Raw genomic sequence first — 18075 nt, 5'->3', positions numbered from 1 at the left:
GTAAATCGAGACGTCACGTCGTGCAAGACTGTGATGAGTCTGTAGAACTCCAAGATCTGAACATCAGTTACTGATTTGGAAAACCAAAGATAATTTTCCATTAAAATGTACGTAGGTCATTCCGCACACCAATCTTGGGTAAAATTTTTCTCATTTTTCCGCAAATGTGCCGGAGGCGTGCCGATTGTGCTGGTAATAGAGCAAGTTGTGATTTTTTTGTAAAATACGAATTTTATGGTATATTTGGCAACCCGGCATTTCTGACAGCTTAAATGTTTTGGCCTGACTGCTGGGATTCGAGTTGACCGATACGATTACGGAACTGTGTGAAAAGTCGATCTTATTCCTGACCAACAAAAAGAAGATCAAGGAGGACATTCCGTCGGTGAAGCTGTTGGTTAGGGATAAGAACGACAAAGACAAGGCAAATTTCGAAAGGCGATTTTTGCTGGAGGTGACTTGAACAACTGGGAACTACTCTACAAAGCCGAGCAAAGTCCATCCGGTGAATGTTCCTGATCAACCAGCAGGAGCAGGGTTCATTCCAAAGAATGATATTGATTTTACAGTCCACCGTGGAATTGCTATCCTATAGTTAAGCGTATGGACCGATGCAGAATATCCACAGAGCACTGATGGTTATGATCAGGGTGCCTTCCATTCATTTTGACTAAAAAAATGTTTTATGAAATTATGGAGTAATAAGATATTATGATGATATTTTGTATGTGTAAGTAATAAGAAAAGATTGTAAAGTTTGTGTTTCACACATCAAACCTGCAAATTTAGCTTTGACAGAGTCACAATGAGCGTTTTTCTGATCGCCTCTTCGCGAAGAGTGAAGAGCGAAGAGTGGATGAGAAAAATTACAAAATCGCTTATTGCAACTCTCATGTAGCAAAATTGGCAGGTATTATGTGTCAAACACAAACTTCACAATCTTTTCTTGTTGTTTACATAATCAAAATATTTTCATAATATCTTATTATTCCATAATTTCTTAAAACATTTTTTAGTCAAAATGAATGGAAGGCACCCTGGTTATGATCCAGATCCCGCACAAGGACACGAAACACCGTTAAATTGAACTCCAGATAGTGGCCACAAACGGAGAATGTTACTGAAAACGATTTTTCACCCGTGTGGGTCCGGACGTGAGTCTTCAGATTAAATTAATTGTTTTCCGAAAAGTTAAACGGCTTCGGTGTTGAATTTACCAACGAGTGACTGCTGACTTCTTCCTCGTTTGGAAACGAACGCGAATTTAAATATTGAAACGAATGCTGAAATATGTGCGTCTTGATGTGGGTTTTCAGGTTATTCGATTTGGTAAACGTTTTCTGGCAGATCGGTGATCGAAGTAGGTCGCGCTGAAGAAGCGACGTGTTTGAATTTCGCTCCCGTGTTTAACAAATTGTGAAGTTTCTTGCGAACATGTGTTTTTGCGTATTGAAATTTTTGAATCTGAGAGTGGAACAGTTAGAGCTGATCGGAACCGTCATCGTGCGCCAACATCCGGAGGTTCATCGACAATGCTGCAATGACGTTTATTCTGATGCACTTCTTCCCGAGGCCAGACCAAGGGAAACTGATTTTATTATCAGGATCAAGGAGATGGAGCTCCATTTGCGAAAACAATTGATCTTAAGAATCATGAAGAGATCATTCGGGTGAGATCCTTCCTTTTTATTTCATTTGTTTGCATTATAATTCTATTAGCATTCATAAAAACTTTACCAAATTATGTCCCAGGGTTTAAATTGAGCAGCTCGGCTTGCTTGGTGAATTCTGAATGGAAAGCTATTCACTCCCAAATAGTTTTCCTTAAGAAATTAGAATAAGAACGTTAAAGTAGATACATGACAGTTGCCAGTATGAAATCTACGGATTACTCCGTGACAAACGCAACGCAACGATTTTTTTAGCTTTTAGAACGATTCTGATACTTAAACTTATTCGAATTTCTGGATATATAAAAAACTAATAGGGTTACGGGATGTGGTGGGCGTTGGTCAGATTTGGATTTTTCAGATATAATCCTAAATAGGACCTAGATTTGTAGGCTGTTTGTGTGATCGAACCTGACGTTTGTTTTTTCCGTTATCTGGCCAAAACCAGGCCCAGGAGACAATTTCTAGTTCTTCAGTGAGTTCACTAAGACAGAAGAAGCCCTGCGAGAGCTGCATTTCATTGTATCTAGTTATACGTCTCTATTATTTGCCGCTGAGAAGCTGTTCCGAAGCCAAGCAGAACCTCCACGAGGCGTCCCATCATTAGTTCCATCATTCGTTGAGTCACAGCGTTGAACCTGACTATTGGTCATGAAAAGGCTTGCCAATGCACATCAAAAATCAAAATGCTTCCTCTATCATTTGGTATAGTTTGTTCACGAGTTTGTTCTTTTATTCGCGATATATCAACGATTGACATGTTTGTCTACAAAAGCAATTACGCCCAAATCTCAAAGTTCTCCGGATGAGCGACGCATCTTCGATGTGAAACATGTCTAGATAGAGCTGGAATTAGCGCGTAACAGCTTTTGTAAACAATGACTTCTCTAGAGGATTTCTCGAAAGTCATGGCTCTCCCTGGCAAATCGATATCACCATCGAGTAGAGGAAGACTTCCCCTACTCGATGGATATATTGGTTTATGTAGGTGTGCCTTGAATTCCTAGAAATCAATGAGAGAAGTCATTGTTTACAAAGGCTGTTACGCCCTAATTCCAGCTCTATCTAGATATATCAAATAGACAAGAAAAATGATGGAGGTATATTCATAATTTTCCAGGATTCAAGACCTGGCTGTGTTGGTGTTAGATGCTAGATTAGATTGGTGAACGTTTTCTGGTAGATCTGGCTTGTTATTATTGTGCTGCTTCACGTATTCTCCCATATCGTACACATTCATTAAGACTTTGATACAGCCGGTACAGATGTTGAACTTCTGATCTGCACAGTAAATCTGGACGTGTTTTACCAGTCCTGTTGGATGATGAAACTACTTAGATAGACCTTGCAGACGAGTGAATTAATTCGTATGTGGGCTGTTGGATTATTCTTCTCTACTATTCCTTTTCAGAGCTTTGTGGTGCACTGTTAGCTTTGCAGCTGTCTAGAACTTCTGGCATACAATGCAATCAACCAGTTTTCCATCTTCCTCCGTTCGATGGTTCCGGATCCTTTACCGTTACCGTCAGCTATTCCCACCTGGTACAGCATTCGATTGTGGAACTCATTTTGAGAATGTCAATGAATATAGCTGTAGAAAATGGGCTAGGTGTTATGGAATCGACGTCAAAAGAATTATATTTTTATCTCATCTACGAGATTGTGCCGAAGGTGTGCCGATGAATGTGCCCAAGTTGTGCCGAATCTACTTTCGGCACACTGTGCTGAGTGACTTACCCCTTGGTGTGCAGCATTTTTTCACGTCTCTCGCGTTTCATCTTCGCTAACTTTCAAACGTGTGTCTGAAGAGCGGATTCAATACAAACTGCCTTGGCAACCTAGGCCTAGGTGTTTTCTAGCAACACTGCCAATGCAATGAAGGTAGACACTGCTCGATTGGCTCTGGCTTTGACAGTTAGTTTGGCTCAAAACCAGCCAGTCCGTGCCTCTCTTATAGTAGACCCTCTTTAGCAAGGAATCAAAAATATCTCCAAATGACAAAATGACAAGCGATCAACGAACCGAATGATAACGCTATGCCAGATATGGAGAGCAATAATGATATAATCTTTTTCCTTTTTTTCCATGACAAGCAGCTCGTGCGACCCAGCTCACTTGGGGCGGTAGAAGGAAACGAGCAAATTGTCGGCAAGCTGCTTCACGAAGTAAAGACGAAGATGATACACGTGTGTTAATGGGATTTTTTCAACGGGGAAATCAACTCTGTACACTGTGCCGAAACACAGCATGATACACTATTCGGCACTTTAGGAAAAACGTTGACAAGTAGGATACAATCAACATAATATAAAAAGGCATATCACTGTCGAGAGTTGATGTTTTGCCAATCGTTGCTAAGGTTGACTTCTTTGTTTACTGCATTGGGCTTCTCATTGCGTTCAGATTCCAAGGAAAAATGCTGTGAGTATTGCCTGCACCTGTCTGCACCATGAAACTAATGTCGTTTTCGTTTTTGCGGTGTAGCTACACCGGTGCATCACTTTTGCACCGAAACCGTTCGTTTTTGGTGCTACACCGGGGCAACACTTTTTCTGCGCCACTCACGATGGTGTAGCAATCGAAAAATTCGCGGTGTAGCTATATGTTTATCGCAGAACACCAATACACCCAAAAAACATGGTTGCCAAAACTCTCGTTTTCGTCGTGACGCTGCGATTACAGCTGATTACAGTTTTCAATTTTGCAAAAAAAAAGAGGTTGGAATGGAAGAGCTATTTCAATTGTTTAAATCCTCTTCATCGGATTCAGAGGATGAATATTTTATGATGTTTAATATTCTTAACAAAAGAAGAAAACATTGCATCGAATGAAAGAATTTCAGGTGGGCGTAGTGGATCGTTATTCAGACGAAGAGGTAGGCATATTTTTGAATAATCAGAATGATGGGTTAAAGGAAAATATACTTATGGTTTGCTGAACTTGACGGTTTTATCCGTCTCCGACAAACGTGCAAACCGTAGCGCCAACCAAATTGAAAAAAAAAATCAGTTGTAAGTTCTGTGTTGGTGGCAACTGAAAGATGAACGGCGAAAAGATCAGCATCGCCGAGCTGTGTAAAATCTCGACCACTGCTAACAGTGAGGTCACCGTCGGATGTCCGGTCCCCTATCTGACCTTGGTCCGCTCCAAGCTACCGGACAGTGTTTGTGTTGCTAAAGGTGCCTTCACCGGTTAAACTTCGGCAGCTCTGCTTAAGGATCTGATCATGGAGTGTAACTTGGATGAACTGATCACCGACAAAGTTGTGCAAGGTCTGGTCGAAGGCCTGAATATGATCGCTTGCATTGTTAAGACGCTGCAGGACCTGAAGTCGGTCAAACCGAAACCGTTTGCTTCCACCAGACCACGATGTGTGGTGCAATCCACCTACTGCTATTTCTCGACAGTACTCCAACCAATTGAGTTTTTTTTTTATAGATAACTACTTCATTATTGATTTTAATCTAATGCTCTGCTGACGCCTGAGATATCATTAACGAGATGAATCTTTTTAATCCACCTTGCTCCCCTTCATTGGCCAGAAAATCCACCCACACTCGCTTTTCCTGTATGGGTTCTCTTGGACCATTTTTATTGAATTCCCACATAAACAATAAACATAACCACAACCAATCGACCACGAGTAAAAAACAATACTTTCTACTGTAACTGATAAAATTGAATGAGGAAATCGCAAAAAAAAATCATTGTTAAGATACTTAACAAACCCTCTTGTTTACTGTGAAATCCTCAATCGAAACTATAGGTAATTCCACCAGAAACGAAAATAAAATTTATCAAGCGGCAGAGAGTTAACAGTGACAGATGAATCTGATATCACACACACCAATAAAGCTACACCGCAAGCGTTCGTTAATTCGGTGCAAAGTGTAGCACCACACCGGTGTAGTGCAACGCAAAAACGAAAACGACATAAGTTTATCTCATCCGATTCGTAGCGAAAATTCCAGTGGCTCATGGTTTCGTCCAGCTTCACGTCAACAGAGTTCTTTCACACCATGGTCGGTCGAGAGGGTTGGTACGACAGTCAAGATGGCCAAAATGGGTTCCCTCCAGCAACGGTTGGTCAAATGCCTGTAAGATCGTCCAATACGACGGTACGGTGCGAAATGCAATCGGATAACTGCACTGACAACAATCCTCTGAACGACGACAAAATTGTGCCAGGTGCGGAGGATTTTTGTTTTGTTTTACGGTCTTGCCAAGGGTCTTCCGGGATGAACATTTAGTTTAAATTAGTATGGACTTCGATGGGAAATCCACAGGACTTTATAGGGATGTCCATTCAAGTCCCAGTACTTATTGGGGGATGTCGATACGTATTAACCCCAAATATTTCATCAGATCTTAGCGAAACAGTACAGGGTTTATAGGAACAGTGCAATGCAATCAAAAATGCAATTACTTTCTGTTCCGTGAGTACACCCCATCATCAACGATCTAATCTGCACTCTTATGTTGCACTAGTTCGTCTCAAAAAGAACCTGGTGCGATGGGTTACCTACCAATCAATCAATTATAAGGCCTTGCTCAATCTCGAAACTGCATGACGCATGACGACACTAAGTAATATGCTGTTCGGTAAGATCCCATGGGCGTGCAGATGAACAACAACAACCACAGGGTACAGTTGAACCGCGGATGCGAAGTTTATTTGGCGTGCTTCATTTCCGAGGTATGACAGATATGAAGTGGGGGGAAATTTGATGGTTTTCACTGCAAAGGATCGTGAACATGATAGGCTTGAACGTATGTAATTGGGTGATGATAGGAGATATCATGATCTGCGATACGATAGGCTTGGTAGTGTCTTCGTTGCGTAGTTCTGAGTTGATCAGAACTGTTTCGAGGATGTTGTTTCTAGAGTGGGAGGGAACTTTCGTCCGTTCGAGTTCTGGGTTTGATTTTGTCGGGGAGCATTTTACTGGTAGCTGGTGAAAATTTCGTCCACCGTCCGTTTCTTGTGGACGGATCGTATAGGTTGTATTGCTTCGAGTTCCTCTTCCACTGCCCAATCTAATGAGAATGAAGCTTAATATTTGCCATGAACCATGGTCACGAATTAGAGAAATTGAAAATGTAAACACAATCACAAAAGTCTAACTTCAGGGTTGCCAAAATCATGGGATATTGACACCTTGATTCGGCCTACTTCGGAATGATCGGCACAACGCTGGGCACAGCTTTCAGCATTGACAAAACTCTTGGCACAGACTAAGGTGTGCAGAGTTGAATACCACGGAGGAAGAACGTACGTCATTTAGATCGACTGACTGACAAAGCACCTTCGCGCTTGCAGCGAGGCATGCAGTGTTGCCATTTGTTCAAATCTTCGTGTGTGATATAAAATCGATTTCAAACTAAATAAAAAATGTATCTTTTTGCAGTCACCAATCACCCAGGTTTCGTTTGTACAGATGTACATTTTCTACAAAATCACAAGCATAATCATGTTATTATTTTATAAATAAATACATACCTACACGTAACGTAAATTAATTATTATATGCATGATTTTAATTTATTAATGTTTACCAAAACATAAGCATGATAGTTTCTATTTTGGAAACTGCGTACCGTGAACGTGGGATATTCCACACGTGTAGTAATTCCGCGCACTCGACAATCGATTTGATTAAATTCGATCAATTTGGAAGTACATGTCATGTTATCTGTTGTCCTTTATATTTTCTGTGTCCTGTCAAACAGTTACAACATTTGGTATACCAATTTGGTATTTGAATGACAAGTCCGCGGAATTACAGCTCACGCAGAATAACCCACGTTCACGGTACATCCTACACTCCAAATTTATGTGTTCACTATCAGTAAAACGGATTGCTGGATCATGACCAGCAATCCAATGCTTTACTGAAAAACCGCAGGAGGAGGAAGAGCTAAAAAAAAAAAACTACAAATAGATAAAATTATGTAGGTAGGACACTGGCTCGGACATTGGTTATTTGTAATAAACGATACCCTTTCCAAGTGGCGATTTTATCTTTAATATTTGTATATTTACAGAAGCTGGAAGCTCCTTTGAATTCTGGTTCGGCAAGTAACCAGACTACACGAACATTCGCAGGCTCGGATGTGCTGCGTTCGTTCACGTGCCAGGAGTGAAACGAACCAAGCTGGAACCGAAAGCAATCAAGCTTACGTTCGTTGGTTATTCGGACCACCACAATGCTTTTCGATTCATCAACCAAGCTACCAATGAAATCGTGATGAGCAGGGACGCTCGATTCATGGAGGATGAAGAAGCGGTTGGTCAAGATTGTCAACCATCTCCGGCAGTCGCATTTGCGATCTGCGCAGGACCACACACTTTCTTTGAAAGCAGAGGAGTCGACATTGGAGGTTTACGTGGATGCAGATTTGGCCAGTGATTTGCTAATATTGATTTAAAATACAGTACTAGGCTACTTGTTTCCTAGGGGCATCCCACTCTAAACTTTGTATTTCTCACGATGTACTTATAAAGTTCTAACTGAAATCTTAGATACCTATAAATACTTAAAAATACTTAAGAAATACTTATTACTAGATTGTTTCCCTGGTTGCTAGACAAATTTCTGTTGTTTGTTTACTCAATGTTGTCAGGGATTTTATGTGTTAGGTTGGATTTTGTGCATTGCGAGCGTTAAAGTATTTAGTGAACAAAATAAGAGATTTACAACTTCAGAGAAAGGTCAATAATGGTATTTCGTTTAAGATAATGTGTCTTTTCTTCTGACATAAGAAACAATTTAAAAAAATCTGCTTTCCAGCTGCACCGATTCTCAACCTGAAGTCTCTCTTATTTAAGTAGCTATATTTGAGATAGTATTTGAGCAAACACACTTTTTCTGAACAAGTTTTATCATAAAATAATCACTCCCTAGGAACATCCCACTCTAAACTTTATGTTTCCCGCGTCATACTCAGAAAGTTCTTACAAATACCTAAGATACCAGGAAATACGTAAAAATATTTAACCTATTTTTTGTATTAGGTTGTTACCACCGTTGCTCATCACATTTTAGTTCTTTATTTATCGGATGTCGTCAAGGATTTTGTGTGAATATTTGAAAACTGCAGTGCTAATATTTTCAGCTTTATCAGCTATTTTAATTATTTCTTTTTGTTTTGTAGGCATCATGATATGGTCTTCGAATAAGAGAAGATCATTTCAAAAATGATTCACCTATAAATTAAATTGCAGAAGAATTGTCAACGGTGGAAAAAAACAGCCGCTGAACATTTCTCCAATTTAGACACGAATTGCATCATTTTCGCATTATACCTGTGCATTTAAATATGTCTCACTTTGAAGCGCTTTTAGCATGATCCGTTCGACATGTTACAGGAAGAAGTCAGGTTGACAATCTTAGAATCCTTCCCCTCGTCTTGTTCTTCCGATCGTTGCGTTATAAGATTACGTACTTTTGGACCGTTATGATTTGGCAATGTAACACTAACTTTAGACTCTTAGAACTATCGAAGAAGTTGTGAAGGTTTTCCACACCATTCACATTGTACTTTTTGCCGAGTTTGTGGCATCTGGAGAGTCGCATCTTGTAGCTTCTCACCGAACGTTTTTATTCTGCTGTAAAGTGCCATAATTCTGCGTAGGCCTAATTCCGGGCTGTTTTGAAAATTTCTAAAATATTTAGAAATTGTATATAATTTGAATTTAATTGAACATGATGGTAGGTATTAACTACTTGTGCATGGTAAAAATATAAATTTAGATAAAAATGTAAAATACTGCACGGAATTAGGTGCTGCGCAGAATTATGGCACTTTGCCGTAGATAGTAAACATGTGGTAAATATGAACTACATTTCCTCGGATTTGGAACCGTCAATTCTTATCTGTTAAACCATTATTAGAGCTGAACATGATTGATAAGCCATATCTGCTATGTCTTGGTGTTGAATCAATTTCTGATTCTATCTGCTAACAGCAACAATTGTAAATCTTGTGCATTGTGACATGTGAATAAATAACTATCGCTTGTTCAAACTTTTAAATAAAAACAACCAACCAATCAAGTACTTTTACGTGTCGCGTTCTGGAACGATCGAGCCGAGGATCGAGCTGTATAAGTCTCGCATGTAACGCTTGGATTCAACCGGGATAATCAATTTTCCTCTACGGATCAGAATGATAACGATGCTAGTGTTTTTGCACCAGCACCTTGTCGTTGTTGGTTCCAATTACTAAAACTGAGAAATTTATGTTCAAATGAAAACATCGACTACTAGCAAAATGCTAATCAAACTACTTTATCAGTCTAAAGTAACTCCATATCCGATGTATGTTCCCCGAAAAGCGTACTGCAATCAGTACAAATTCCTACTGTAAAGGTTCGCTTCATCGTCGTAGTTCTACAGGCAAATGCGCAGCGTAACCCTGGTATCCTTGAACTGTATAGGCATAGCTAAGAACTTATTCTTCTTCATTCTTTCACAGCTTGTGCTAACACTCTTGGTAACATTCTTGGGTCTGCCATGTCAATCAACGGTTCCTTATTTTTTGGGAATCTGGAACAGCTCTGTAAAGGAGTGCAAATTCATGATAGTGCACTGGAAAGTCTGCCAAAATCTAGAGAGGTTCTAGAACCTTTCTACTCTAAACCATCAGTTATTCGAATAACACACGATTTTTACACTATTACATAAGAATAATTGAAATACAAATACCAATTAACATGATTTTATTGCAATTAAAATAGATTGAAACAAGAAATAATTTCATTTCATAAGTGACAAAAACTATTAAATTGTCGGGGCTTACAACAACAAACAACTACACTAGCAACCGGTAACTATGATGGAAATTATGCAAGATTAAAAAATACTTAAGAATACTTATGAGAGATTTAAACATACTTAATGTATACTAGTACTGAAGTTTAGAGTGGGGTGTTAAAGAAGACAGTCCGAAAATACATGAGCTTGATTATGCGTGGAGTGCGTTCTTTTGTACGTACGAGCTAGAAGAGCGTTATCAGTGATTGCGGTGGTTCAAGGAAAATTAAATAAAGCATTTCTGAAAACATGACGCTGTAAAGTCTCTAGGCCAATCGGGTGAGATCTTTCCATTTTATCTATTTATATTTTATTTTTTGTCACTGATTTATCAAATGCTCTATATTGACGAATAGAGTTGCCAAATCATTCACCCTTCCACTAACACAACTCTTTCCTTCCTGTGACACCTATGAAGGTAGTATGGGTTCCCTGCACCTTCTTAAGTAGATGTTGGATTAACTTTCCCTCCCTTCCCCTGCGATTGTAAGGATGTGGCCAGGTGTATAATGCGATGCTTGTATTGTAGATTTTATTTTCGTGTAGGGAAAATCACTAATCCCAAGTGATATTTTCTGCGTCAACACTCGATATTTTCTGCAAAACGTATTAGTTGACCATTAGATAGCCACCCACGATTTGTACAATCGCATATGCTATGCTATGCTATTTACAGAAGCTGGAAGCTCATATAGTGAAACAAATTCGATTTACTGAATTTAATTGTTTAATCAGCAAAATGCTGCCAAATGTCAAAATTTTTAATTGCTGAAAGATCAGTAAAGAAATATTGCTGATTTTCAGTAAAAGGTTGTAATTTTGACAGAAGTTGGAATTGCTGAAAAAATCAGCAGCATTATTTTGCTGGAACGTTTGCTGATCTTTCATCAAGTCTACTCACCAAATTTAAATCGCTGAACATCAGCAATTGAATCTACTTTTGTTTATCTTTTGCTTGCCTGTTGTGGCATTAGTTTTCAAAATTTCTGTGTGGCAGAAAGCTCCATGGATCATTCTTTTGTCATTCATGGTTTGGTATTCAGGGTGCGTAAAAACTCCTGTTGAAAAATTAGTACCACTCATACAGTGAACATCGGCTTTATCGAATATTAGTTTCTGCTCAACAGGCTTCATCATGGCTGCGAGAGCTGATACAGGACTCATGACTCGTTCCAATATTGTTGCGTTACATTTTAAAGGGTTTTCAACACGCCACATCTCGCGTACCATGAACGTCAGTCAGCCGACTGTAGTGCGGGAAATTCAACGTCACATGCAAACAGAAAACCACTCCAGCAGAGGTCGTTCGGGAAGGCCTGTTGGTTCCGTTATCCGACAACATGTACGTAAAATGCAAAAACGTCCTATTTTGAAGAACCGTAAATCAATACAAAAGTGGAGAAGGATTCCTACGGAGAAACGTTCAGGTGTCGTAACGATGCACAAGGCTGGATTATCGACTAGAAAGATAACGGCACAGCTAAACCTTACTCAATGCAGCGTTTTCCGAATTATTAAACTATTTAAGGAAACGGAACCAGTTTTCAATCGCCCGTGCAACAGGTAAAAACATTTCCAAATCTGCATATTGTTACTTTCCATAGTTTGAACCGGCAAAGACGTACTGCAAAAATGAGAACAATCCAGAAGCTTGGGAATGCAGCAACATGGAAGAGGGTAGACAATCATAAGCGAGCGCAGATATTGCAGATGGCTGCAATGGGTCAATCCATGCGCCGAATCGCTGCTGTGACGATGATTAATGCATCAACAGCATCTAGAATCATTCGCAACGATGTTGAAAAAATATCAACAGTTCAACCTCGGAAACAAGGAACTGGATCAAATCCATTAAAACGCACCTCTTCGATGACTCGAAGTTCGTTCGGCTCAAGGCGAAAGGAGTCAAGCATTGAACAGCGTGCAGCGTGCATGGCCCTATATAATGAAGCACTTTCGACACGGCTTGTTGCTAAGAGACTTGCGTGAGTCAAAGCACGGTAGTAAGATGTGTGAAACGTTTCAAAGACACACGTTCACATGAGAACCGAAAGCGATGTGGAAGGTCACGCATTACAACCAGAAGAGAGGACAAATATGTCACCATTCTCAGTAAACGAGAAAGAACACGGACAGCCCCTGATATCCGTGAAGAGTTGAATAGTATGAGAAGTACACCACTATCCGTTCCGACAGTGCGACGACGACTCCTTGAAGTAGGGTTAAAAGGCCGTATTGCTGCTAAAAAACCTCTGCTTCGAGAAGTCAATATTATGAAAAGACTGCAATGGGCCAAAGATCACGAGAGCTGGGATACAAACCAGTGGGCGAGAGTACTATTTACAGACGAGTCCAAATTCGACCTATTCGGCAATAAACGGCGAGTGTTTGTTCGCCGTCTTGTCGGTGAAAGAATGAACCCTAGTTGCATAGTACCTACCGTAAACACGGAGGAGGATCGGTGTTAGTTTGGGGTTCATTTGCAAGAAGCGGTGTTGGGGATTTAATTCGAATCAGCGGAATTCTCAATAAAGAAGGATACCTCAACATACTGCAGCAAAATGCAATTCCAAGCGGAAAACGGCTTGTTAGACGGGGTTTTATCCTTCAACAAGATTATGACCCCAAACACTCGTCAAAGCTCTGTCGGGGATTTGTAAACGAAGAGGAACAAAAAGGAGAATTGATCAACATGGTTTGGCCAGCGCAATCGCCTGATCTAAATCCCATCTAGTTGCTCTGGGATGAGCTGGATCGGGCCACTCGAAAAATTAGACCACAAAATCATGAACATCTTTGGGAATGCCTTCAGCGGTGTTGGTAACAAATAGATGATGATGCTATAAGAAAATTGATCGAGCAGATGCCCAGGATGTGCAAGGCGGGGATAAATGTGAATGGGGCATATTTCGAGGAATCTAAAATCTGTTTGTTTCAAATAAAAATGGTTTAAACGATCCTAGAGTAAATTTATGCTGTACAAAAAACTTGTATTCTGATTGAATCCGAAATAATTTTTAACTTTTTTAGAATTATTTATCATTTCGGTATTTCCTAATTTCCTGAAGTGAAGTGGTTTCAAGACTTCTAAAAGTGATTTCAAAGTATCCTGAAGAGTTTTTTTTTATTTCGCTTATTCACTTCCAAATCAGTACTTCCCAAAAAAATCTCCATTTTACATATTGGTTTTAAAATCAATATATTTCACCGTGATTCTTTACTTCTCCCGAGTCATTCAGTGTTTTTCAAATATTTCATCATCAAATTTCATACATTCCTGAAGTGATTATGTACACAACAAATTGAATTTAAAATTTCCTCAACTGATCCAGTGCATAAAAAAGAAATTGGGAAATTGGGCTCTTATACACATCGATTTAAGTGATTTCAAACTTTTCAGGTCTGATTCACATCCAATTCAAGTGATTTCAAACTTTTCAGGTCTGATTCACAACAAATTCAAGTGATTCCAAACTTTTCAGGTCTGATTCACATCAAATTCAAGTGATTCAAACTTTTCAGGTCTGATTCACATCAAATTCAAGTGATTTCAAACTTTTCAGGTCTGATTCACATCCAATACAAGTGATTCCAAACTTTTCAGCTCTGATTCACATCGAATTCAAGTGATTTCAAACTTTTCAGGTCTGATTCACATCCAATTCAAGTGATTTCAAACTTTTCAGCTCTGATTCACATCGAATTCAAGTGATTTCAAACTTTTCAGCTCTGATTCACATCAAATTCAAGTGATTCAAACTTTTCAGGTCTGATTCACATCAAATTCATGTTATTCTAAACTTTTCAGGGCTGATTCACATCCAATTCAAGTGATTTCAAACTTTTCAGCTCTCATTCACATCCAATTCAAGTGATTTCAAACTTTTCAGGTCTGCCTCACATCCAATTCAAGTGATTCCAAACTTTTCAGGTCTCTACCGTGAGCCATCATTTTCTGCAAAACTTTCCTAGTCTAATTAAGAGCTTTCTGAATGTTTACCACAATAATTTAACAGTGATACAGTGAATTTGTTCAAATTTTAGTGAAAATATGGGGGCGACTCCGGCGTAGTGGTAAGCATCCATACCTCTCACGTCAAAGTCACGAGTCCAAATCTCACTCCCGGACATGTCACGAATGACCCAAGAGCGTTAAAGTGACTATAAGAAAAAAAAAAAAAAAAAAAAAAAAAAAAAAAAATAAAAATAAACTTTTCATGGTTGATGCTAAACTTTTTCAGGTGATGCAATATTCAAATGAGTGTTGCAATACTTTTCCACGCGAGTCATCACTTATGACGGGTAGTGTATCTACTAAACAAGGACTCCGCTGTTTGGTAATATATGAACGACGGAACTGTTCGGTAAAAGTTTACAAATCAGTGAAAAATTTAAAAATTTGGAAATTTATTCCGAAAATGTATAGACCTAGTCAACCCCATTTAATAATACAAATCAAATTTGTCGATTTTATTGATTTCCTTCGAGTAACGGTCTATTTTTTCAGCTGTTAAAAAACCCGGCAAAATTTACCGACTTTGGTGATCCGAATTCAGTGTGTAGCTAGTAGCAATCGTATCTATTTGGACCCAAATCCTAACATTAACTCTAAACACACTTTCTTTCGCTAATCCATGTTGATTGAGTGGGGAAATTGAGACAAGTAATATTGACTTTAATACATTTTAACCCCATTGCCATAAAAGTTGTCAATATTCGTATGTTGATGATATTGGTGGCGAAATTAACGGTTTTGTGTCAATACATTCTGTGTATTGACAAAGTGAAATTAAAATCAGCTTGTCGTCAATACTTGTCATCAATCATTGTCTTCAATATCACCTTTTCAATAATATTGTCAGTATGTCAATTTATTGTCAATATATTGATATGTGTAAAGCAAACCCCACAAGCATCAATATATTGACGCGAAGGGGAATTATTGACAATAATATTGATGATGTGAATTCAGAAATATTGTCAATCTCGATATATTGACGTCAATACAGAATGTATTGACAATACGATTATTGTCAATAAAAGTAATCATGTAGGGTCCACTTAATAGGCGCATTGCAGAGCGAGTTTGTCATGGTAGCCCTGGTAGTCGTAGCAACTGTTTTGTCTGTATCGTTGGTTGCTTTATGTGTTTGGATTCGCTACCCTCTAGTATAGCCTACGTGGTGGCCATTTGTGGACTCTGCAAGGAATCACCTTAAAACAGCCATTATTGACATTTTTAAGAGCATTCAAACAAATTCAGGTAGCTCTGAAGACACATAAAACCCATTTTAGGATGATTTATCGTCCATTTCAGTGCATTTTCGATTATGTTTCCATCTGGAACGATAACCATCACAAAGCTCGTCACAAAGTAATAGCAACAGGCATTCCTTTGGGAGATTTCAAAAATTCTAGTCATCCATTCCATTCACATTTCTGTCACCGTGGTAACGACGACGACGACGACGACGGAAAATCTCCAACTCAAGCCTCCACGGGAGAGTTTTTCCATTTGCTGAAAAAGTGATTTCTTTTCCTCAACTCAGTTCATGATGCTGTTCATACAACGCTTTTGCTGGTCGGTTTTGCACTTGACAATCGAGTGCCTGAACGAACGAACGAACGAACCACTTTTCCATTGTGTGTCGACTTCGAAAGCAGATCCGGTTGAACTTAGCCGGCTTTTCATAATGCATCCGAAAATGGCAGCTCATGAATGTTGTGCAAGAGCGAAGGGATCTGGAGATTTGACATGGACTCGACAAAGGAATGGCAATCGATTGCCGTCAAGCAGCCGTGTGTGTGTGCTTCCGATTGTTAATGTTCCCGGGACCTACCTTCCAAGCTTTGGTCGTATCCTTTGGTGAAGAACAGCATCGCTTTGGCAGCACGTTCTGGCGTTTTGAGCAGTCCCTGGTGAAGAATGGAGACAGTTTGAATCATCGGTAGGATATTTATTTAAATATATGCATTTGGTGGTGCGTGAGAACACTGACCTGCCGGTCGGGATCTTCCCCGAGGCTGCTCAGCAGCATTCGGTACGATTTGGACATGAACGGCAGCAGATCCTCCCGGGTCAATGGTTTGTGGTCCAGTTCCAGATCGTGGTGGAATGTGCATTTTTCGTGTCCTGCAACGAATGAAAGAATCATATTACTATGTTGTGGGTGGGTGAGTTTGAATCATGCAAACGAAATCGTTGTGTGACCACTGACTGCGAGAAGCCAAACTCAAATCAAAACCGGATGGTCATGCATAAGCTAGATGGGCGATGACGAGCTAATTTAACTCGATATGTGGGCTGTTTCTGAATCGGTAATCATTCGCTGCGAGGTGGGGTGGGATGTTTGGTCGAGAGGGCGATTTAGTCGAATATCAAAGGCAACTTCAAACATCATGGCGCGTACTTTCAATTGAATCTTGTTAACGTTTTTAATAATTGCGTTTTGGGTTTGATTCATACATTCGACCAAAATCAAAGTCCAACCCCGTCGAGCTAATTGGATCATGTGGCTGGATGGAGGGCGGTTATGGAAACCAATCCAGCGTGCTACTGTGTCATAAAATAATATAGCAGCACTGTTTACGTGTAATGGAAACTGATTTAGCAAACACTTTTATGCACATAGTTCAGGGGGATTAAATATTCAGTTTAGTTGGTGGTCAGTCGGGGGCCCTCAAGCAAAAGGGCAACTTTGAGGAATGGAGGGTCAAATTGCCAGGTTGACAGGTTTATATGTTTGCTCGGAGTTGTGCGGATTTGTGGTTGTTCGAAAAGTGGTGGAAACCTGCCATTCCAGCGATTACAGACTGTTGTTGTTGGCGTCCAGTCTATATTTGTTGAATGTTTTGTTTTGACGTGAGGGATGAAATGGGGGGGGGGGAGTATAGGGAGGATTAATGCGTTAAATCTGTTACAAAACCGACACGAGCAAACCGCTCGGACCGAACTGCTGAATATGGAGTGGAATGAAAGCGATTTCCTGACTCCAGCCGCAGTTCAGCCCGGGGTTGGTCGAGGGCTCTTCTGGTCGTAATTATACGGTGATTATCGGCGGCTTATTGTTTCTACTATGGAGTGTGCCTCCGGTCGACCGTCGCCGGTTGACAGGTGTGCGGTTCGTGGAATGTGTCCCGGCTCTCGGAACTGATTTGAAATTTAATTATCTCATTTCAATATCGATTGCTGGAGGGGAAACAAATAAGCACTCGACTAACAATTAAATGACGGTTGGATTTGCGCGTCCTTGGATGTAGATTTGCTAATGCAAAGCCTTTATGGATTAAATGATCGTATTCAAAATGTCATAATATTAATGAAGGTTCAGAGTTTTATGATCGGCGTAAGTAATGTAAGCAAATCATGTAAGCTGGAAAAGCTTATTTCTTATTACAAAGGCAGTTAAAACCAAATCACAACCATATAGGCCTAAGCAAAAACAGTAAATATTCATGGAGGTTTAGAGGTCACGCAAAACTTTTAAAGTTTAAATGGAAATTTTTACGAATTGCTATGGGATTTTTTTTATATTTTTTTATTCTTGTTTTAGACATTATTATAGATTCTAGATTTAAAGTTATATGTG

At 39.6% G+C, this 18075-nt stretch overlaps 1 protein-coding gene across 3 annotated transcripts in view; it reads right to left on the bottom strand.

Moving 5' to 3' along the window:
* Pu (Punch) overlaps positions 1-18075 on the bottom strand; it is an 83369-nt gene that overhangs the window by 12484 nt on the left and 52810 nt on the right. For all 3 annotated transcript variants that reach the window (XM_065230556.1, XM_065230553.1, XM_065230554.1), the window contains exons 2-3: positions 16486-16619; positions 16327-16402 (exon numbers count right to left, since the gene is read on the bottom strand). In XM_065230556.1, coding sequence (XP_065086628.1) covers positions 16327-16402; positions 16486-16619 — 210 coding nt within the window. The remainder of the gene's footprint in view (positions 1-16326; positions 16403-16485; positions 16620-18075) is intronic.

The sequence above is a fragment of the Ochlerotatus camptorhynchus genome, unplaced genomic scaffold (assembly GCF_037179485.1).
Source record: "Ochlerotatus camptorhynchus isolate MF236.1 unplaced genomic scaffold, CSIRO-AGI_Acam_v1.1 ptg000330l, whole genome shotgun sequence".
In the NCBI taxonomy this organism is placed as follows: Eukaryota; Metazoa; Arthropoda; class Insecta; order Diptera; family Culicidae; genus Ochlerotatus; species Ochlerotatus camptorhynchus.
Note: the sequence above shows the minus strand (reverse complement) of the source record. Positions and strands in the feature narration are given on the sequence as shown.